The sequence below is a fragment of the Canis lupus genome, chromosome 37, assembly GCF_011100685.1.
Source record: "Canis lupus familiaris isolate Mischka breed German Shepherd chromosome 37, alternate assembly UU_Cfam_GSD_1.0, whole genome shotgun sequence".
In the NCBI taxonomy this organism is placed as follows: domain Eukaryota; kingdom Metazoa; phylum Chordata; class Mammalia; order Carnivora; family Canidae; genus Canis; species Canis lupus.
The window spans coordinates 13,623,319-13,648,181 of NC_049258.1; the positions used below are offsets into that span (position 1 = coordinate 13,623,319).

Here is a 24,863-nt window from a genome sequence, read left to right on the forward strand (position 1 = left end):
GTGGATTATCACATTGCAATTGGCCCAACGTTGCTTGCAAATTCTAATGGATATTTCCATATACTTAGAGTATCAAGTATGTTGTTGACATAAACAGAACCTTTACCATCTAAGTTATTTTTAAAATAACTAAAAAAAAGTTATTTTAACCTTGTAGAATGTTGATTTGAACCAGAAAGTGGGTTATTTTCTTATCATAGCATGGGATCAACAAAAGAATTCTACATGGAGTAGGAAGCAAAGAGGCAAAAATAGTTAAAATTTTTTATCTCAGTTTTTTCTTTGATGTTCTGTGGATATATATCTTTGAAGAATTACAGAGCCCCCAAAATATTTATTTTAATTAATAGTTGCTGTTAACTGTTCATGGATGCAAAGCCTTTATATTGCTAGAATGCCAATACTCCAAATGTTGTCTCATTGGATGTGATTTTTACCAAAATCCAGCTGACTTTTTTTTTCTTGCAGAACTTGATGTTCTGATTCTAAAATTTGTATGAAAATGCAAGGGATGCAGAATAGCCAAAACAAACTTGGAAAAACAAATGTGGAGAATTCTCACTTCCTGATTTCAAAACTTAGTATAAAACTAAATAATCAAGACCGTGTAGTACTGGCATAAGGATACATGATGGATCAATGGAATACAGTTGAGAGTACAAAAATGAACCCTTACATTTTTGGTCAGTTGAGTTTTTACGAGTGTTAGGCAACTCATTGGAGAAAGAATAGTCTTTAACAAATGATATAGTCACACTTTGTACAAACACTAACTCAAAGTAGTTATATGCCTAAATGTAACAACTAACATTTAAAAACTTTTAGGAGAATATAGGAGTAAGTTTTTATGACCTTGTATTATGCAATATTTCTTTGATACAGCACCAAAACACTAATAACAAAATAAAAAAATAAATTGAACTTCATTAAAATTAAGAACTTTTGCGTTTCAAAGGGCACATGGAGAAATTTCAGGAAATATCTCCATAGAAAGGGAGGCAATAATTGCAAATCATGTGTCTAAGGAATCTGTATACAGAATATTTAAGAACTCTTATAATTCAATAATTAAAAAACCAAATAATTAGATACTTCTTCACAGGAGGTCTACAAATGTCCAATAATCACATGAGAAGATCCTCAGCATCATTATTCATAGAGAAATGCAAATCATTAGTCATTGGGGATATGCAAAATAAAAACCACTTCACATCCACTATGATGGCTAAAATCTTAAAAAAGGAAAATTGAAAGTGCAAGAAGGTGAGGATTCAGATAAATTGGTACCCTCATATATTGCTGATGAGAATGTAAAATTGTGCAACACTTTGGAAATAGTATAGTAGTCTCTCAAAATGTTATACAGAGTGACCATATGGCCCAGCAATCCCACCCCTGGATATCTATCTATCAAAGAGAAGTGAAAACTTAAGCCCACAAGAACATGTTTTTAGTGACATTTATTTCACAGCTGAACATGATTTCAAATGGTTGTAGCAACATTATTTATAATCAGAAAAAGTGGAAAAACTCCAAGTGCCCATCGAATGATGAGCGAGTAAACAAAATACAGTCTATCCATATAATGGAATATTATTTAGCCATAAACTGCAGTGAACTACTGATACATACTACAACATGAATGAGCCTTGAGAACCTCATGCTTAAAAAGAGCCACATGTCTTATAATTCTGTTTGTATAAAATGTTCATAATAGATATATTCTTAGAGACAAGAAGTGAATTAATGATTGTGGGGTGAGATTGGGGGTGGGGTGGGGTGGGGGGTTGGGAGTGAAAGATGGGGGTAGGCAGGCAGAAATGGGAGTGATGGCTAATGGGTATGGGACTCTCTTTTTGGGTTTTTAAAATTATTCTAAAATTAGATAATGGTGATGATTGCAAAATTCTGTGGATAAGCTAAAATAGACTGAATTGTACTTTTTAAAAGGGTAAATTTAATGTTATGTGAATTATATCGTAATAAAATTTTTATAAGAAATAAAAATAGTGGGTCTTGAAGCCCCAGTCAAGCCTCTCAATGATTGAAGCTGCAGCCCTGTTGATATCTTGAAATGGTTGCCTCCTCATGAGAGATTCTAGCCCGGAACTCCCCTGTCCAAGCCACTTCTAAATATTTGACCCACAGAAACCCTGAGAGACAATAGGATTTTTTAATGCATTCAATTTGAGGGTAATTTATTACACAGCATTAGGAAACTAATACAATGCCATTGTGCTCATTGCATTCGAGGCATCACTAAATGAGCTCTGTGTGTTGGATACTTCATAGAGGACCAGCCATGCCCTTACCCTTCAGAGTGCTCCCCCTTGTGTAAGAGAGGTAAGAAGGTGTAAATGTGCCGACATGCGCAGTAGTCATGAGTTCAAATATTTTGTTAAATTGTCTACCTAAGTATTTTTGTTAGTTCCCCAGCCCTCTTTTCTCTGTAAGCATATATCAATCCCTTCATAATAGTAGGAATGTTTGAAAGCTTCCAAAGACATTCATCTTTTAAGATTTGTTACCTTAAACTAAAAATTGTTCTTTGACCTTTTAGATTTTCTTCCCTTTGTTTATCCCCATAGAAGAGTGAAAACAAATTTTTAAAAAACGAAATATAGTGTAGACTGAGTCTTTCACAAACCCAGAACCCCAACGTGAAATGTTACCACACAGTCTAAAAGTGAAATACAGGGATCCCTGGGTGGCGCAGCGGTTTGGCGCCTGCCTTTGGCCCGGGGTGCGATCCTGGAGACCCGGGATCGAATCCCACGTCGGGCTCCCGGCGCATGGAGCCTGCTTCTCCCTCTGCCTGTGTCTCTGCCTCTCTCTCTCTCTCTCGCTCTGTGTGACTATCATAAATAAATAAAAATTAAAAAATAAAAAAATAAAAAAAAATAAAAAAAAAGTGAAATACATTTTTTAAATCATTTCACACTGACAAACTGCTTGAATTGTGCCTCCATGCCTTGTTTTCTTCAAGGTCCTAACTTAATTCCTTTATGCCCAACCTCTTAACTGATATATTCTCTTTTTGTTGTTGAAATGATGCTTTCAGATCCACAAATGCTGTTTACAGGTGGTCATTGACAATGGATCTTTCTCCATGTGGTTTGCGGATTCCTTGAAACCTGAGTCCATGAGTAACACTGTCTCTGACTTTGCTTCTGAAGAGTGGTGTATCTGCAAAATCCCTCTGTTAAAGTGCAATTCCAAAGCCTACCAGAAATCGAATGCCTCCCAAATGAGATTCTAAATCAAGCTTGCTTTTTAGAATCCATTCTGTCTATGTAACACCCAACTCAATGTGGCCACTGGCTTGGCGTGCTTGCCTCCTCTGGCCCCCTTACCTGTCTGTTGCGGAAGAGAGTTTACCATCTTAGAAATTAAATGGTTACTTGTAGTTTCTCTCTGCTGAAGATCACTCTCAGAATAAAAGTCTTATGACAAAGTAAGAACTCCACATTTCTTTTCCTTTCATTATCCTGTTAGACTTTTGACAGAAGTAACCTTGCCAGGCGACTTTTTTTTTTTCCATGGATTTGGCTTTCTTTATATTTTTAGTGTCACCAGGGGGTGCAGGCAAGTAGAGTACATTAAAGCTAATACATCACCACCTGTCAGTGGCACCTTCCCTTTGGTACCCCTTTCCTTGCTGATTTAAAACACTCGGTCCCAAAAAGCTTATGGTTGAGTAGCAGGAAGCTAAATGATGTATTCCAAAGCTCTTAACACATTGCCTTGTGTAAATGGCCCATTTGAGTATTTCAGAAACCAAACAGGAGAGAAAAGAACATTGAAAGCACGGAAAAGATTAACACCTGTTTCCAGTCTTCAAAGAAATTGGAGCATACTATATATACCGAGAGTAAAACCACTTGCCGTTTCACATTGAGACATTTTATTCAAATTTTCAATTCTCTATGCATAGCGTCCACATATTTATGGGTTTGTTTGACTGCAGGATTCCACACAGAACTTAGAAGATGGAGAAGTTATGAATGGTGTACAGCCAGAGCCACCGACATCGCCGAAAACCAAGGATGCACTGAGGTATTCTCTTTATGTGATTAAGAGTATTTTAGTTATATCGAGATAATGTTTCTTTAATAGTTTGTAGTTGTTCCTATTTTATAGGGAAGGTCAAGATAAGTAGAATAGTGGACTGAAACCTGTCTCAATTCTAAAATTAATTAGTCACTCTTCTATTTTCTTTTATGATGTAAGAACTTCCTGACAAACATATATAAACGAGCGTCCAACTCTTTCAACTCTTCAGCAACCTGGATTTCTTAATTGCTATTTTTCTCTTTGAACAACAGTTTAAAGTGAATTTTCAGAGTTCATTGTGGTTGAGTGTTCTGCTTTGACACTAGCGCTTTGAATATTGCTTTGCATTCTGTTTTAACCTTCTTGGAATATTTTATTCAATGTATATAACATGAATCCAGTCTATCACCAAGGATTTTTCATGTTTTTAATGTAAGTAACTCATTATATGAAGTCATTTGCTCTCATTTTCCTCAATAATTACTTTGTTCTGCACTAATTTCCAGTCCTGCCTTAGCTGCTACACAGGTTCAGTTCCGAGTTTTGCTTCTTGCTAGTTCTATGAACTTAGGCAAGTTATTTGTCTCTTTGCCCTAGTTTCTGGTCTGTAAAACAGAAATAATATTAAAACCTTCCTCAGAGGGTTGGTATGAAGATTAAATGAATTCATGTAAAGAACTTCAAACAATGCCTGGGCCAGAGTCAGCCATGGGAATATTTGCTACTGTTGGCTACCACTGTATTGTGCTCATCATCACCACCATCTTGGTGATGATAATGATACTACCACCACCACCACCACCATTCTTACCATCATTTTTTTCTAAGTTGCTTCAAATTTTGCACTAGAAAACTAATTCCATATTTAATAGTGGTAAGAGCAATTAAGTAACTTGTAGACACCCAATCTATATCCACTACTCTTGTCTCCAAATCCTTGGACTCCAGTGTGAACACTTCCCCTTATTCTTTTTGTGTTTTATTTCATGCTAAAAAACTTCATGTAGAGAGTACCAGTTTGGAGAAATCAGCTGAAATCAGGTTGAGGCCAAGTTCAGAAAGTAGAGGAAGTACAGACTTCCAGCTCTTGCAGCCTCTTTGGTAAGAGGAGGATGAGAAAGATCTTAACAGCATAGCATGCACAGCTAGCAGCAGGAAGCTTGGAGATTACAACTGCAGGAGAACACATTGGTTCTAGCTGGCATGGAGTGATGAAGAAACAAAGGAAGAGAAATTAGGACGTCACTTAGACCTGAGTTACGTGGTCAGCATTGTCCTGGGGCAAGGATGGCATGCTACCCCACAGAGTCTGGCTCAAAAATAGGACTTTGGGGTCACTTTGATGTAGGTAGCATAGAAGCTCAGCAGATTATTTGCAGAGTCCATATCAAAATATTTTGAACTTTTTCCTATACTTTAATCCCCATAGTCATTGCTCAAGCAATGACTCTCAGACTATTACAGTAACTCCACTGTCTCTTCTCTTGAATATCAATCTCTTTATCCTAATTGATCTGACATAGTACTGCTGGATAAAATTTCTTAAACCATAGCATTCAGCAAGCCATTCCTTCATTCCAATTGAATTTCGTTAAGTCCTTGATTTGAACACTACTTATGTAACTTTGGACTAATCATTTAGCCTCTTTAATTTTATTTAATATGGAAAATGGGTATCATGATCACACAGATTATTATGAAGATTAAATGAGATTTATCGCAGGCAATTGCACGTAGTACAATGCTAAATGAAAGCCTAGATAAATATTTGTGGCTGCTATAGTTATGATTAGCACACATTCCACAGTTTGTTGTAACTGTCGTTCTCCCATATAAGTCTGTGAATCCTCCAAGGCATTCCTGACACGTCATACAGGTCTTGGAACATACTAGCAGCATATTTTTTCAGTGAATGGTTAAAACACATTGCTCCATAGATCATAAGCATATCTATTAACTAGTTACTCACAATTAACACATTTTTTAAAGAAAAATAACTGTCTGAGGAGGTTCTCCAAATAGGCTTATAATATGCATCTTCTATGAAGTACTATTCAATTTCCCTTGATGATGAAGTAAGAAGTTTCTCTTAGGTGGTTTCTATTGGGTGGTTTTTAAATTTTTTTAAACTGTACTTTAAACTCCTCTCTCTTTCTTACCTTTTCTTTTCTTTTTGAGGGGGGGGCAGTGCAGAGTAAGAGAGACTATCTTAAGCAGGCTCCACTCCCAGCATGGAGCCCCATGAGGGGCTTGATCTCACAACCCTGAGATCATGACTTGAGCCAAATCAAGAGCTGGATGCATAACTGACTAAGCCATCCAAATGCTCCTAAACTTCTCTTTCAACAGCAAGCAACATGTGCAAAAGACCTTCACCGGATCTCTAAGTTCTCCGTCATTCCTGACCTCAAACTATTCCTTGACACATTTCCAAATTTGCTTCCTCTAGACTTACCTCTCTTCCCAGGCTTAAAACAGCCATCAAGTTTTATTTGTCTTTCCCTCTGATATCCATTCATTCGGCAAATTATTGAGAGAGTCCATGTCAAAAAAAAAATTATATATATATATATATATATATATATATATATATATATCGCTTAAACCTTTCCCCAGGTATTCATGCTTTATTCCTGTAATTCTTACTCAAGCCTTATTACCAATCTGATTATTGCAATCATTTACTCACTCCTGTCTCAGGAATCAATCTCTATCTTGTCTTATTCTTTTCTGATAGATCCCACATATCACTGCCAGATAAATATTTCTAAACCCCAGCATTTATCACAGCACTCCTAGTGCCGACACCTTTAATGACTCCATTTTCTACAGAACTAAGTGTGCTTTTTTTTTTTTTTTTTAGCATAGAATTTGACATATCACTTTGAGATTTGATCTCAAGCTTGTGGTTCAACCTTCTCTTCTCAATACCTGCCTCTGTCTTTCCCGTCCTTTCTCCCTGCTCACTGACCTCTTTCTTTAATATCACAACTAGTCTATGTGCCCACACACCCTCCTGGTTCAGTGTCTCAGTGTAGACTGTGTTCTTTCATCTGCATGCCCCCTCCATTCCCTCACCTACTTTTTCTGACTGAAGATCCATTTGCCCTTCTCAGTTTCATCTAAAATGTACCTCTTTCAGGAAGACTTTCCTGATCCCAGCTTCCTTTCCTAATCCTGTACTAATTTCCTCTGAGCCTCATCAGAATGTGCCTCAACTTTGAAACTCACATGAGAGTAGCTTAAAACTTTGCTCTTAAAAAAATAGTAATAAAAAAATAAATAAAAAATAATTTAAAAACCCCTGCTCTTGAATATAATAAATTATAATTTGAGTTCTGACTCTACCTTGTCAAGATGGTGTGAGGCTTGACAAATTATTTTACCTTTCTAGGCATTGGTTTACTTATCTATAAAATGGGACTGACATGTTTACCTTATACTTTTGTAAGAGTACATGGTATCATGCTAGAAGGCCATTAATATACTGCCTCCCAAATAATAACTTATAATCAGAAAAAGTATACTATGATTACTACTATCATTCCATTGCTTTGTATTATTCCTTGTTATCTGTCATAACCTGCCTCCCTAGATTATAAACTCCTCAGACATTGGCCTCTGTATTTTCCTTGTAGAACTTCCTCCTTGCAACTACTCTATTAATATACATTGAATTTAGGTATGTTACATGAATCCCACCATCATCAGCAACAAATTTTTTGTTAGGTTTTCACTCAGTATATTTGCATCAACAAGACATCATGATCCAGCAGACCTGTGCCATCAACAAACTCTTCTGGGAGGTCTTTCTTTCACATTCCATCTCTCACTCTATTCCACATGACAGACCTGCACGTTAGGGCCTGAAGAAACCCGGCTGAAACCTTCTATCCATGTATTACCCATCATCTTCTCTATGGCAGCAGTCTAATCATGAAGAAAGGGTTTTCCTCAATCCTATAATACCTGAGGATATTTTTTTTAAGATTTTATTTATTTATTCATAAGTGGCACAGAGAGAGAGAGAGAGATACAGGCAGAGGGAGAAGCAGGGTCCACGCAGGGAGTCCAACGTGGGACTTGACCCCGGGACTCCAGGATTGTGCCCTGGACCAAAGGCAGGCACGCAACAGCTGAGCCACCCAGGCGTCCCGCTGAGGATATTTTTAAAAGTCTTACTGAAGAAATCAGTTGAAAAAAATGGAAAGTTTGAGATAATTTCCTTTTAATCTGTAAACTCATCCCTCAAAAAGTTCTAATAATCATCCTAATAGCTGATAGTTACTGAGCCTTTTGTGTATGCCAGCTACGACTTGTATGATGTACATGCTATGTCCTCTAATTGTTTTTAAACTGACAGTTCTACTAGGAATTCATCTTAATTTCCCCATAGTCCAAATAAAGAAACTAATACTTTTGGTGTTCATTTAAATTATTTACTCAACGAACTCAAAGCCACCACTACTATACACTGTCTCTCTAATTTCATAAGTGAATCATGATTTTCTTCCAAAATAAGATATGTGCCCCCGCACCACACCTGCCCTGAGTCTTGTCTGTCCCTTCCTCTAAATGAGTGGCCTGTGACTGAGTCCAGTAATCTCAAGGCTAAAAATGCTATCCATTTGCCTCCCGTGAGGACTTGGACCTGCAGCCGTCTGCAGCTCTGGCATCCTTGCCCTCAGGCTTCCTGTGTTTCTTCTGGATGGAGCCAAATGCAGTACTTGCCATGGAGTTCCTGCAGAGTAGCTGTTGAGGACGGCTCACTTTTAACCTTTTATTTTGTACCTTCGCCCAGAGTTTTGTCCTAAAATCTGAGATAGGTAGCAGCTAGTCCCAGGAATTAGTTGAATCAGTTTAGTCAGTTGGATCTGAGGGCATTTAGCTTGATTAATGCTGTTGGACCTAAAGTTCTGTGACTCTCCGCTCTCGCTTTAGTTGTATAAAATCAGCTGTTTTGATCTTAGTGAAATTACAGACTTTGTGTAATTAATGTACTTTCCCTTTACCCCACATTTCATTTTTTGTCCGTTTTTCACAAGTAGCTGACAGTCCCTTTTTTCTTTCCACTGCTAGAATGTCCTCTTCACCTCATTCTCTAAGTTTTCCATTCTCAGTCTGCCTCCAAAACATAAATTACTGTGTACATATCCTGTTCACTGGTCCCTGAACCCTACTCTGCACTTTACCTAAACAAATAGCATTAATAGTGTATATTTCCACATCTTAGTAAAAAAATCTCACTTTATGAGATTAAGTATTCAAATAATTGTGTCCAGCCTTACTTGCTGTGTTTATCTTTCATGAAGGGTATATAAACAGAGATTTCTACAGAATTCCATCAGGTATATATAACACAAGGTTTTTTTTTCTGCCCCTCCCCCTTTAAAATAAGTAAAAATATCACGTTTATGAGACTTCCTCTTTCAAAAGCTTTTCTTTCCATCTTAAAATAATGGATAAGAGCATGGTAAAACATAGCCTGTATAAAATTTGTGATGCTGATCTATTTAAAATAAATTTAATTCTCTGTATCTGCCTATATATTAAAATCTATAAAATCAAAAGTCTTCTGTGCTTTTTTCCTGAGATCATATTTTGATGCTAGTAATTTAACATTTGTCAAATATCTTTCTAGCCAAAGATTGTGCCTGTCATGTATATAGATAGCACACAAGTTTATTCTGAAATCTAGAAAAAGAGAATCTTATAAAGTATAAATGAACCTTTAAACTGTATCCCCCCCAAAAGTTGTGGTGTTTTGAAACAAGATTGATTGCTTTAACAAATTATAAGATTTACTTTATTTAAGTGAGTGTGAAAATAGAGGATTGATATTTCTTGAAGAATAGATATCAGTATAATACATAGATTTTACTATGTTTTACAGGAGAGGTTTTGAGTTGGGTAAAGAAATATTTGCAGGCACCTGGGTGTCTCAGTGGTTGAGCATCTGTCTTTGGCTCAGGTCGTGATCCCGGGGTCCTGGGATCGAGTCCCCTCCCATCAGGCTCCCTGGGGGGAGCCTGCTTCTCCCTCTGCCTATATATCTCTGCCTCTCTCTGTGTGTCTCTCATGAATTAATAAATAAAATCTTTAAAAAAAATAAATATTTGCTAGACAAAAAAATCCATAAAGCCATCCTAAAAATTCTTAAGCTAAAATCTTGAACTCTATACTAAACACTATATCCCAAAAGCCTCTATATAATACATAAAAGGGCTGTCTATAAGCACGTGGATATGTGATACGTTTATTAGGAAAGATTTGTGTTATGTTCTAAGTGTAAAACTATAAAAATACATTATAAAGGTAGAGATAATAGTTTTAATGATTGTTAAAGATATTTTTAAGATTGTATTTATTTATTCATGAAAGAGAGAGAGGCAGAGACACAGGCAGAGGGAGAAGCAGGCGCCACGCAGGAAGTCTGATGTGGGTCTCGATCCCAGGACCCCAGGATCATGCCCTGGGCCAAAGGCAGGCACTAAACCGCTGAGCCACCCAGGGATCCCCTAACCAAGATTTTCATGTTTGTTTTTAAAAGTCTTTAAAATAATACCATAACCCTAGAATGTTAATGCTTTGGGTTTAGACTTTCTCAAATACCTGTAAATGCACTATAAATCTGTTATTATATAAAAATTATTGCTTTGTGGTCCATTAAAAGCTATACAACTTTTTCTGCCCACCAGACAGTTTATATTTAGGACATATAATGCATATCTACATATAGTATTACATATATATACACAGAGAGAGAGAGAGATTATGTGAATATACAGATAATGAATATATTCATATAATATCTATTCCCTCACACAGAAAGTATCAAGAATCTATTTATCCCATGATATTACCACTCTAAGATTTGTTTTATTTCTAACTTGTACTCCAGGCCTCTGATAGAACCTGCTTGACTGAACAAGTTTTAAATATATTGGCAATATCTGAGAAAAACTCATTTGAAATTTATTATCAGATTTGAAATTCTGTCATATTTCACAAATGTTAGAAATTGACATGCTCTTTTTTCAGTTCTTAATGATAATAAGTTTGCAATGAAAACACATTAAAAATAAGCCTAGTCTACTGATGAGAATATATTTAATGTATTTATTTTAGATTGCTGATAATTCAGAGAGTACTACATGCAGAGTGAATTCATCAGGCATTTTGCTTTCTTATGCTGTTCTCAACTTTCTAGCAAGGAGCCAAAATTTCACCGTTTTCAATTTGGAACAGAAAAGCATTTGTAGCAGCTGTAGCTCTTAATTTGACATCTAGTTTCAGGTCATTTTCATGTAAATAGGAAACAATAGAGACCTACTTACAATTTCCATAACAGGGATGCTTGCTTCAACTTTATCATTTTTCCTCTAGCAATTTTATTTTCTCTCTGTGGGATTAAAGGAGCCAATAATTGTCCACGGTTATTATTTTTCATCTTTATAAAAACTTGTTAGTTCCACTCTTTATTACTCAAAGTTTCCCAATATCTTGTATATTTCAGTCATACACACTATCCATTAATGTTTCTAGCTCATCCTTTCCTTAATCTGGAGTAGGTTAGGCGGGTCAGGCTTTCTATTTCTTTCTGTAATACATTTTCTTCAGGCTTTACAACTTCTTTTTCTACCTCTAAAAAAAATAGGAGGTGAAAATTTAGAATTGTTCCATTGAATACAACTGATGCCTTATTGAAAGGCAAGTCTAAGTTCTGATTTGTAATGCTCTGAACATGCCCATATGGATTACCAACTGTGGCTTCACTGTTGTAAAATGTAATTCTGTGCTTTTTTCTAGTAAATACGTATTTTGTTTCAATTTTCCTGTTCTGGGGTGGAAGCCTACTTTATGCTTGAGCATAGATAAGCTTAATTCCATGTATTTTATCATCTGTACAGTAATTTTCAAGTGTGTCTCAATGGAAAGAAATTTCATTTTTGTATATATTCTTTTAAATATGTTGATTTATGCAGATTAAGTTAAGTAGGAAGTTATTTTCGTGGGTCGTTATTTCCATTTGTTTCCCTTCTAGGGGAAAAAAAAATACGAAATCAGTCTTTTAAACATTTTATTTCCTGGATCTTGTGAACATACCAGCAAATCATGTACTCATTTGATTTCATCTCCTGCTGTTGAATTTACAGCAGTTGATATAATCTTAGGTTTTTTTTTTTTCTTTTTAATGTGCTGCTTTTTTTTTTTTTTTTTTTTTTTTTAAGTAGAGACTCATCTGTGCTTTATTTTTTTTCTGCCCCAGTGATATGACAAAAACAGTGGAGATTTCTGGGGAAGGAGGCCCCTTAGGAATACATGTAGTACCCTTCTTTTCATCTCTGAGTGGAAGGTAAGATGTTTTCTTTATATCAGAGGCTCATGCTAATGAAAAACTTGACTTTAGCTCATTTTCCCAAATGAGGTTTCAAAAGAGGTTTAAATGTGTATCTCTGTTATTCAGATGGATAGCTCAATATATACTTCTGTTTGCCACTTAGGTTTTAGAAACAAAGTCATTTACTTCTAGGATACAGTGGAAGAGCAAAAATATCAATCACAATTTCTGCATTTATACTTAATTATGAAGTAATTTTTTAAAGATTTAGTCATTTATTTGAGAAAAAGAGCACGAACCAGGGGAAGGAAAGTGGGAGGAGGAAAAAGGAGGAAGCTGACTCTCTGTTGAGTGGGGAACTCGACCTGGGCCTACATCTCAAGACCCTGAGATCATGACCTGAGCCAAAATCAAGAGTTGGATGTTCAACTGACTGAGCCACCCAGACACTCTGGAAACATTTTCTTAAAGTATTCTTGCCAGTGACAGGTAGTAAACAGAATCCTTGAGATGGATTTTAACATACCATTAGACAAATACTACACCTGAATTTTTTAATGTTCCAAAATATACTCCCAACAAGTGAATATAGTAATCCAAATTGGTATTTCCTGATTTTGCTCAGGTATATGGAACTTAGGATAATAAATACTCTAGCATTATAAGTAGCTATATCAGAAGCTATATGTTTTCATTATTTTAACTATAGTAGTAAAATACCATTGTGTTATTTTTTTCTAAAAGAAAATATAATCAAATAAAAATAGTATATCACATTCTTTTGAAATTTTAAAGACATTATATTGCTAAATCCACAGTAGCAAATGGTAATTTAGATATCGGCATTTCTTGAAATTCATGTCCACCTAACTAGATATAAATTGGTTTACTGTTAGAAATTAAAATGGGTAAAAATAATTTTTAAATGGGTGCCTGAGACTTAATATTAGTACTATTGTAACAACCTTATAATACTAGTGTAATGACAGCCTTTAGCACTGGATTGATAATGACAAGGGGTCTCTTAAAAGAAAGGGCTTTTCTTAAAATCAGTTTCTCACTCATGATATGATTTTGATTAATTTGCTAAATTAATTGTTCTTATATTAAATGCATCACTGAAAAGATAAAATGCCTTATTTTAGCTTAGAAGAGCCACGTCCAGAAAAGTCCATTGATTTTTTTCAACGTCACACAAAATCCAGACCCAACCTTCCTTACTCCATTGCTCTTTCTAAAGCAAAAATTTCCCCAAAGACTATATAGTATTAATTTACTGGTTCAGAATATTTATTCAATTCAGTCTGCCACATAGTGGGAAGAGCAGATTTAGTCATGATATTTTGGTTGGCATCATTTTCAGCAGGTAGCCATCTGCTACCTGTAATTGCAAAGTCATCACCTTTTTTTGCAAATAACATCTGATGCCAAGCTCTTGCTGGAATGAATGTTCTCTAAAAAGAAATGAACTGAAAAGCCAGTGGCTCTTATTGTTTCATTTCCTGTATGTGTTAATAAGCGTGTTTATAAATGTTATGGGTTATGGCACAGGACAAGCTGAGGTTGTTTTTGATAGACAGGAAGGGTATTTACCCAGTTGTCATGAGAAATTCTAATGGCTTTTGGCAGAAGTGTACTGATAGAGCTTTGTGAAATACCAGAGCGGTTAAATTACCAGGCCCTTTAGCTTAATGAAGCCAGAATAGAACACAAGATCATCCCAATTTCCAAAACATGAAGAAATGTACAATGTGACAGTCGCCATACTTCATTTTCAATAGTTCAGAAATCAAGTTGACCCTGTAGACCAGAAATCACCTTCTCTCACATCAAATGAGAGAAACACACTATAATGTATTGATTTCTTCCCTTCTCCTTCCTGGTTCTGATTTCTAGCATAGGCCTTGAAGAGTAGAAAGAGTGTTATACTTGGATTCAGAACAGTTGGATTTGAATCTCAGTGTTATCTTTTATTACTTTGAGCAAGTTCCCTAAACTTGCCTCTTGTGAATACCTACTCCACATCAATGTTGTGGGGGTTAAATGATATTAAAAATGTGAAAACTTGTAAAGCACAGAACATATGAATGTGTAAATTATCAGTGTTATTAATATTATGGCTAAAACAAAAAAGCCTGGTTCAGAAATGAACTTTTATAAGTTCAGTAATTTGGTGAAATACATATATATGCTTTTTTTTTGCTATCCATTAGTATTATAGAAAGGAAATTTAATTAAAAAACATAAAAATAATATGGAAGTGGAGACATGAGCCAATAAAAGTTAAGAAGTAATGAGTACAGGCTGAAACAGCACACTTAACTCAACCCATGTGTTTAGATGCAACTGAGTATAGAGCGTGTCAGACAAGTGTCTGACTTCATAATGCCATATGGTTTCAGTGTGTGAGCATGGTGGTTTGGGGGGGTGAGTTAAGGTCATGGTGGTATACTTAGTTCTTAATTTCCTTCCATTTATTGGTTTGTGTCATTATTTTAAATTAGAATTTACATGTAATTCTTTACTAAGACTACTGTAATTGACTTTGCCTCCAATTTCTTTATATATATATATATATATATATATATTTTTTTTTTTTTTTTTTTTTTTTTAGAAAAATACTGCCACACCTGTTGTTAAATAGGAAATGTAATTTCACTTAGAACACTCTGAGTACAATATAGTGGCTGCTGTACTAGATAAGGCTTCAGTGGATTCATTAGGTACGACAGCAAAGGGTGTTAAGTGGCACTTGTATGGAGGCCCCTTGGCTTTAAAGTAAGAAACAAAGCAAAAATACAAAAAACTGAGTTCCTGAAAGTAAAAAGTAATCTTTTTTCATTGACTTAAAAAAAATTAAGGTACTTTTGTTTTAGAATTAGAAGCATGGAATCTAATTGTTTTTCAATAAAGATGGCATAAAATACATTTGTTTCCTAGTAAAGACAGCTAAATATGACAGAGAAGAAGGAAGGAGTGGGTGAGGAATGACACATAATAGAAGGAGAGGAGATGTTTAGATAGAGATACAAAGCTGCTAGAGTGGCCAAAGCCTTTTATTCAGTGGGAAGAGCAGAAGGGAGCAAGGAGTGAGTGGGTTAGTGTCTAAATGATTATTATAAGAAAAAGAAGCAAATGGCCCACCCTCTTATTCTGTGGGGCAGTAGATTTCAGCCTCCTTTATCACCGCTCATTAATGCAAATTAGCTGGTTCCTCTCAGCCTGTAATTTCTCAACAGCATTAATCTTTACATCCTGAGAGCTTTTGTCCCAGATGAGACCACTACCACAGCCCACCAGTTTGGGTCAGAGAAGATAATGAGAGATTCTTTTCCAAGCCTTCTCATACTGGTCTGGATGAAATCAAACTGGAGGAAATCCACTCCTTCTATGGAATAGAGAAGGCAGGAGTGGTTTGTTGCCAGGGACCAAACTAATAAAATCAGTCAGTTTTACATTTTACCAAAATTACCTCTGACACATGGGTTTTACAGTTGAGCTTATTCTGTCAATAAATTTTTCATGGAAAGTTAGGTTATTTAGATCAGTGAGGTTCACATAGCATACTCCAGCTGTAATATGCCAGCTAAATTGCAACCCAGTGGCCTGAAAGAATTAATTCATCTCCCAAAATGTGAAATTAAATCCTAGGGAGTAACATTACATGACTGATGATGTACTGAATTAAATTAAAGGAAGACTTGAATGCTTGTTAAAAAAAATATCGCTTACATAAACTAGTTTATAACCACATGTGAGCCTCCTAATGGATCATGTTATTGTGAATCCACCATAACAAAAATCCAAAATGTGAACTATTAGAGAGTTGTTTAATTTAGGAAAGAAACACTGTTTGTTCTATTTCTTCTTTTTCTTTTTCTTCTTTTGCATGTCAGATAGCTCAATTTTTAATATTACGTTACGAGATTAAGGTAGGATTAGTATCTCAAAAATATTAATTTGAATCTCAGATCCTTTATCAAATAGTAGCTTTGGCCCCTTTTCTCTCCCATACAGAATATGATGAGTTTACTAACCTCCTAGAACTAGGAAATGCAGTGTAACACCACCTCACACATGGGTACCTATGACCCAAGCCTTCCCTACCTTAAGTGGCATGACTCTCTCCTGCATCAGTGCACTGCATTTATTAAAGGCCTGAATGCCACCGCAGGTGCCCCTCCTCTTGCTTCAGATGACATGAGCTCATTGAATAAACCTGGCTCTGGAGGCAGAGGCCCTATTGTGTGGTTGCTCCAAACAGGAAGATGGTTTTCTCCTCCACTTTCATTAGACACCGCCCCCTCTCTATGGCTGACCCTGTTCTGTTATTCATCTATAAAATGTTCCCATATTTTATTCAGATTTGAGATTTAATACAAAGGCACTCTGTGATAACGTGCAAGGACCCGTGTACAAAAAAGAGTGACAAAGCAGAAAAACAAGAGGAGGAGGGACCAAGGAGGTGGCTGTTTTTCCCACGCCCAGCAGATTCCTCTTGGAGGACATGGCTGTCTGTCTTATTCTGGGGACACAGCTGGGACTCTGACATGCCACAAGAAGAAGGGAACTCTCTCACATAAAATATAGCTAAAATATATATAAGTTTGATTTCTTAAGGTTTGTGGTTTAGATACTACCGAAATACAAGAGTCACATACACACACATCAGGGCTCCTGGGTGGCTCAGTGGTTGAGCATCTGCCTTTGGCTCAGGGCTTGATCTGGGGGGTCCCGGGACCGAGTCCCACATCGGGCTCTGCGCGGGAAGCCTGCTTCTCCCTCTGCCTGTATCTATGCCTCCCTCTCTGTCTCTCATGAATAAATAAAACCTTTAAAACAAACAAACAATGCATTTCATTATTGCTGTAGTCCTCTTCCTCCTTTGCTTTTTCTCAACCCTCCTCTCCGGTCCTGACTCTAAGCAACAGCCACAAAGCACCAGGAGCCTCAGGCCGTCCTCTCTGAATCCTGAGTCTTCCCCAGGCCCTGCCCCCATCAGCTCAGCGTCTCCCTCAGAAGCAGTGAGTGGTGGGTGTGCTGCTCCAGCCTGATTAGATTAAGTCAGGCAACGGGTGTTGAAGCCTCCCTGTGTGGTTCTGGCCTCCTCATCCGTGATGGCTCCCCACACAAACACGTAGGGTTCAGCCTGCCTCTGCGTGTCTTCTCTCTCTCCTCCTGCCTGCATCCTTCTGGTCCTGTGTACGGCCCACCTTCTCCCCAGATCTCCTATCCCTCCAGCCTGAGCATGGGAAACACCCACAGGTACTTGATTCAGGGGCACCGACAAATGGGACAGAACTGACTTTTAAACTGAGCAATATGGGGGCACCTGGGTGGCTCAGTGGCTGAGCATCTGCCTTTGGCTCAGATCGTGATCCTGGGGTCCTGGGATCCAGTCCTGCATCAGGTTCCCCGCGGGGAGTCTGCTTCTCCCTCTGCCTGTGTCTCTGCCTCTCTCTGTGTGTCTCTCATGAATAACTGAATAAAATCTTTAAGAAAATAAATAAATAAATAAACAAACAAACAAACAAACTGAGCAATATGATCTGTGCATAAGTGTTTGCTTCTTAAAATGCCAACGACTGTAACAGGTAGTAAGACTGCAAAAAGCTATGGTGAACGTCTGATCTTCTTTCATCATGAAGCTTCGAGGAGGTATCTCGGCACTAACTCACACCTGTTACAGTCAGCCTGCACCCTTCCCCAAACCGGGCACCTCCGCGTCCTCAGCTCCCCGGAGCTGTAGAGGCCCTTTCTAAGAATATCGCCAACAAGGCGATGGAGTCCTGAATCAGTGTACCCTAGGTCAGTATTTATGTGTCTGGCTTTCTCTCTTTCAGTGGATTTTTTTTTTTCTCTAAGGATTTAAACAAGAAACAGTTGCCTGAATATAAAGCATAACTTCTTTCATAAGGAGAAATCAATACTTGCTTCTGAATAGTTGCAAATGAAGAAAAAAATTGGCCTATTATTATTCAGTAATTTTATTTCAACCTAAATTTTGCATTTAGGATCCTAGGACTCTTCATCCGCGGCATTGAAGAAAACAGCAGGTCCAAGCGGGAGGGACTGTTTCATGAAAATGAATGTATCGTAAAAATCAACAATGTGGACCTCGTAGACAAAACTTTTGCTCAGTAAGCATTTTTTTTCCATTGTTTTATGTTCTGCAATTGATTCCTGAGATACTTTTAATCACTACTGGGCCCTCGATGATCAAAACTGTTGGCAGGATTTCTGGTCAGCCCCCTTTGAATGACCCCAGGACATCCTTTTTCGAAGGCATCTTATGTGTTGCCATCCTCAAAGGGGGCCTGCACGTGTCCCTGGTGGCCCCAAGAATAGGAAACTGCAGATACAGAGATCCTTGCCGCCTGGTTGTCTGTTTGCATCTTTGATAGACGGGTTTGTTTTGCTTGGGATATGGGTCAGTTAGACTGGTATTTAATGACTCTTTTCACAGACTGTTAGTTCAGCTTATTAATTAACTAGCTTTGTGTCAGCAGTCTTCCTTAAGCTACTTGTCTGTGAGAGACGTCTATGAGGACTCACTGAGTAATAGAAACAAATGAAAAAAAATTAAAATATTCTCCCTCAAGAAATCATTTTTCTGCATGTGAACATATTATAGGAATGGGTTCTTATAGCGAAGAATCGGAGTATGTGGCAGTCTGATGCATATTTTTTAAATGTATGTTGGCATTGCAATGGGGCTCTAGAACAAGGGAGTAAATACTAATTAATACTCTTTAGTAATGGCCACTGGATTCTCTTGTTTCTGACCAAAACAACTCATAGCATATATTCTCTGTAGCCATTCTCTGTCGATATTTGTGATTTTGGTTGGGAGGGGGTGGTTGTACATGAGAGGAGGCTGTGGGCAGTGGCTGCTTAATGTGGAAAGAAATGAATTTCTTCAAATAAGAATGCCACTGAACTTTTTACAAGGACTGAGAGATATGCAAGGTGGAAACTGAGGCTCATAAAAATTCAACATGAAGGTAATGCAGAGTAGAAACTGACTCCCAGTCAGGGAACTGAGCAGAGAAGCTGGGCTGCCTCTGTGAGATCTTGTCCTCCTCCCCTTCGAACATGGAGAGCAAGCACTTCATTCGTAAGGTTGGGTGGGGGGGTAGTGAGTGTCAGGTAGTAGTAGGAATTGTGATTCATTATTATTTGATGTGGCTGCTACTGACAGAGACCTGAAATAAAGGTGCCCTAAACAAGATTTATATCCCCCACCCCCCAAGGACAAATAAGTGTGGAGGTGGGAGTCCAGGGTTGGTGTGGCAGTTCCACACGTGTCAGCCCAGGGGCATCTTCCATCTTTCTGTTTTGCCATCCTCACTAAGCGACTACTCTCTTTAAGTTGTGCCATGGTCACTAGGGAGCTACTGGGGTTCCCCCATCACTCCTGAGTTTGGAGAAATAGAAGAAGAAGAAACTTTCTGGCTCCCAGCTTTCCTGTAACCCTATTATATAAATCTTACTGGCAAGAAAGGCTGGGATAGGGAGTTGTTTTACGTAGTCATGAAGCATAAGGATGAAGGAGAGAAATGCTAGTAGGAAATCTGAGAAAAACACCAAATGCTAAGACAAAAAAGTAGGAAAAAAAATACAGGTACTATATAATAGAATAACAGGTACTATATAATAAAATAGAATTGATAATTCACTATGATATTGGGCACAGCCAATACACCAAATATCACCATGAGGAAATGTTTGTGTCAGAATTAAAATTCTGGAACACACCCCGTTTTAGAGAGGATCTGTTCTTTAGAAGAAAGCCCTAAAAGGAAACTAATTCAATCAATACTACACAAGGATTTTTTTCTGTCTAAAATTAAAGTTTGCTTTTATGCTTACTTTAGCAATGGCTCCTGGTTGGGTTTACAGATTGAGAAATACTTAAAAACTATGGGTCACTGGACAAGTTATCTTATCACTCCGAGCCTCAGTTTCCTAGTTTTGTAAAGTAAGAGTGAATTGTACTCACCTAACATGAAATGAGATTAAGGAAGTTGTCAAAAAGATCCAATGAGAGGATTGTGCACGCTACTAAGGCATGTGTAGCCCCGTGTCAGGGCACCTCGTGGGCAAGTCGTAAGTGGTTAATTCATATTTAGTTTGCGGTCATCCTGGGGGTAACAGTGACAGTTTCTCCCATGCTCATACTGATGTGCTGCCCCCGTTGCCATGATGTGGGGTGCTTTACGTGGCATGCTAGGATGTGGATTGTTATGTATTTCCTGACTCTCTTTGAAGGGCTCAAGATGTCTTTCGTCAGGCGATGAAATCTCCAAATGTGCTCCTCCATGTGCTTCTACCGCAAAACCGTGAACAGTATGAAAAATCAGTCATTGGGCCACTTAACATTTTTGGTAACAATGATGGCGTTTTGAGAACAAAGCTGCCGCCTCCGGTCCATGGAATATCAGCAACAAAAACTGTAAATCTCACAGGAACAGGTAGTCCTGAAGAGGATGCATTGACTTCTTTGCAACAAAGCAAGAGCCCCCGAGTACCAAGACAGGGTAGGAAGCCATCCTCTCCTTCACTCTCCCCTCTCATGGGATTTGGCAGCAAGAAAAATGCAAAGAAAATTAAGATTGACCTAAAGAAAGGTAATTATTAAATTATGCTTAATAGCATTCTATTATTGTAACATGTAAAATTGGTTAAGAGAAATGCATTAAGGCTAATTTCGTTAATTCTCCCTTAGTTTAATTGTATCAAAGAATAGATTTAAGTAGGTAACTTAAATTTCGTGGAATTGTACTACATTCTTATTCTTTTCTTCTGGAGAGTATAGATTGTTTTTAAAAAAAGTGATAAAGACAGGTTGGGAAATGGAAAGAACCATTGCAAACTTGAGAGAAACACAGTAAGAAAGAAGCACTGAAATTCAGTTGAACCCTGTTTTGAGCAAGATTAGTGATTTTTGTAGCACCTTTAGGTCAACTCTAAAAAGCCAGTATATTGTTTCTGGTTCTCTAAGACAGTTTTATACCAGCAAAATATTTAGTCCTCAAAAGGCAAATATGTGATAATCATAATTGATAATTATTACATATAATTATATAATTGAAATTCCGCCAATTCAACATTGCAAACAATTTTTCAAAACATACTTAATTTCAAAAGCGTGTAGAGTATAACCTTGTCTTCATCTTTTCCAGCATTTCTATGCAATTCAAGCCCAGATAAATAAGACTAGGCATGTGTATACATATTTATGCAATATTATACATATACACAAATAAACATTCATACACTTCTGTGCTTTTATTTTAACCTCCTGATAATCCCTTCCCCCACTGCAGCCTTCTGCAATCTGATGTGATTTTCAAGACTAAGTTCAAAAGAAGCCAAGATCTCTCAAATTTTTGTCTGAATTAATAGAGAATTTAATGATCACAGGGTAGTTTTAAAATATTTATTAACATATATCAAAATAACATGTACCTTTAATTAGACTGTAGTGGTTATTCTGAAAGATCCTCTGGTCAGAATTTTCTCCCCCTTAAGAATTCTGTACTGAGAATAAACTGTATTGACTAGGAGGTACAAATTCACCAGAGTGCTTAGCAATTAGGCTTTTTTTTTTTTTTTAAGATTTATTTATTTATTTGAGAGTGTGCAGGCATGTGTGCACATGAGCAGGGGGTAGGGGCAAAGTGAGAGGAAGAAAGGGAATCTACAAGCAGACTCCCCATTGAGCACAGAGCCGGACTTGGGGCTCTATCCCAGGACCCTGAGGTCATGACCTGAGCCAAAACCAAGAGTTGACCACTTAACTGACTGAGCCACCCAGGAGCCCTTTGACTTTTTACATAAATGCATCAGTTGTTTTTTGTACAAAATATCCAGCTATGTAGAAGACATGGGGTTGAATGCTTTGAGGATAGGTAGATCAGACATAGAAGGTTACTTTAAGAATCCATCAGAAAGGGGTGCCTGTGCGGCTTAGTTGGTTGAGTGTCCACCTTCGGCTCAGGTTATGATCCTAGAGTCCTGGGATGGAGCCTGACATCAGGCTCTCTGCTCAGCAGGAGCCTGCTTCTCCCTTTCCCTCTACTTGTTGCTCCACCTGCTTCTACTCGCTAGTGTTCTTTCTCTCTGTCAAATAAATGAAGAAAATCTTAAAAAAAAAAAAAAAAAAGCCATCAGAAGGCCTTGAATGCAAAAATAAAGAATACGACATCACAAATGTACTCTGGGAAACAATCTGACAGCGAAAAGGTACGAAAAAGATCAAACAGCAAAGGATCAGTAAAGGATACATTGCATCTGTCTTAATATAGTCTATGTGCCTTCCCTCCTGATTGCATGTAGGAGGAGAGAGAGGAATTGCAGATGGCTTGTTCAATGGTGATGCCATTACTAAAATTCCAGAGTTTTGGTAGATGAATATATGTGAAAAGATCAGGATCTGAATTGGAGAAGGAGTTTCATTGTGAAGTTTGAAATGCTGGTGAACATGTGTACATGGTCATATTAAGGAAGCTGACCCCAGAGAGATTAGGGCCAAAGAGATTTAGGTATCATCCATAGGGAGATGGTGTTGGAGCCAGGAGCTGGCCAAGGCAGAGAATCTTGAGACCAAATTGTTCCAGGGCAGATCCTTGGGGAATATCTATGTTCATGTGGGAGAACAGTGGGTAAGAGAGGGTGAGAGACATGACGGGTTCGGAGAGGTAGGAAAATAGTCATAAAACAAAGATATGAAAACAAAGATGGGGGACATTAATTTCAAAAAAAAACTCAGTGAGAAGTGTCAAAGCTAGAGAAAGGGACAATGCAGAACAGAAAAATAGTGGATGTGGTCTTGAGTAGATCATTGGTGGTGGAAGGCCGAGGAAGAAGTAAGATTGAAGTGAGAATTCTGTAGGGCAGAAATATCTGAGCATACCTTCAGGTAATGTGGAAACCACATACTTGGAGAAAGAGAGAATCAGATGCAAAAGAATGGGCCAGCCAAATGTGAGGGAGGGAGCAAGGGGGGTGCAGCACACGAGGAGGAAGCAAGACCCAGCTGTGGGGAGCTGCAGGGTGGCTAGCTGAGTGAGTGCCTGACACAACTCACGGCAGACAGCCTCTGGCTACTCGTGGTTTACTGAGAAATCAATCTCCTGAGTTTATGGATAACATGTGGCATTTCTTCTGGGACCTCAATAAACGAAAGTGTTACACATCTGCATTGCGCCCTAAATTCACTTTGAAACCATCATAACCTGTCAGGAACTATAATCTTTATTTGCAACAAGAACAACTGAAGTGTATTTAAAATATTTGCTGGAATGTAAATATTTTACTTATTCTACATTAGTCTAAATTAGGTAAGTTTTACTGTAAGGTTTCTACTTAAGGTGACCATGCATTTTCCTGGTCTTACGCACTAGGCCCTGAAGGACTGGGTTTCACAGTTGTCACCAGAGACTCTTCCATACACGGGCCTGGTCCCATTTTTGTAAAAAACATTTTACCAAAGGGAGCAGCAATAAAAGATGGCCGCCTGCAATCAGGGGACCGAATTTTGGAGGTAAGACTTAGAATTAATATCTTCAATAAAGTAACCTTGATGTTTAAATAAATATATCAATATTTATATTTGAATGTAAAATATTACAAATTATCACTTGTAGACAATAAGGACTTTCATTATAAAAAAATTGAGTCAGTGAGAAGCCTAACTTCTAAGGTCAGTGATATAAGGACAAGTAACACTAAAAACTTTTCTCTGTCTTCTCTGTCTTCTATCTCTTAGGGTCCCTGGGGAATTTATATCAAATCCAGGAATTCATCATTCCTGGATTACAGCCAAACTCTGATAACAGTTCTCTTTAACTTTTCCTAGGGATGGGCCAACCTGTCTCAGGTTGATCTATGCCTATAAAGAAGTATTTGGAACTACGCAAAGCAAGAGACTTTTCCCCCCATGTATTTTTGTTTGATAAGCATTATCTTCTTACCTAAATATGTATTGTCAGCTTACCTTTCAAGAAATCTTCCTCACTGAAACTGACTGGTTCTATTTAACTTTCTCATGGCATGGAAGTAACACTCTAGATTCTAAATTATGGAAGAAGATGTACCAAATGACTAATATAGCTCCAAAGTATAATTTCTAATAATCTGTGATAAACTGGAGACTCTAATTTTCTAAACATGGAGATCACCATTTAATTATAACAAAAAACTTGCCTCCAAAGTAATTTGCCATGTGATTATGGTCCATTTCTTGTTTTTTTTTTTGTAGTAGGCAGAAAATGGTGCCAGTTCAGTACCTGAAATCCACTTCTTTCTTCTTTAAGAAATCATTCTCTACTGTCAGTTTGATTTTCCCCTCATAAGAATGTGATATCTTAGGAGAAACTTCTCACACTGCTTACTATCTGAAATGATCTAGCACCATAATAATGATGGTCAGTATAACTACTTTGAACTTAGTTGGTTTGGAACC

General features: G+C 37.5%; 1 protein-coding gene across 4 annotated transcripts in view; it reads left to right on the plus strand.

Annotated features, from left to right (window-relative positions):
* The window catches only part of PARD3B (par-3 family cell polarity regulator beta), a 980,882-nt gene that overhangs the window by 512,276 nt on the left and 443,743 nt on the right, over positions 1 to 24,863 (plus strand). For all 4 annotated transcript variants that reach the window (XM_038585495.1, XM_038585493.1, XM_038585496.1 and 1 more), the window contains exons 5-9: positions 3,968 to 4,056; positions 12,323 to 12,409; positions 18,409 to 18,534; positions 20,666 to 21,024; positions 23,803 to 23,942. In XM_038585495.1, the coding sequence (XP_038441423.1) occupies positions 3,968 to 4,056; positions 12,323 to 12,409; positions 18,409 to 18,534; positions 20,666 to 21,024; positions 23,803 to 23,942 (801 nt within the window). The remainder of the gene's footprint in view (positions 1 to 3,967; positions 4,057 to 12,322; positions 12,410 to 18,408; positions 18,535 to 20,665; positions 21,025 to 23,802; positions 23,943 to 24,863) is intronic.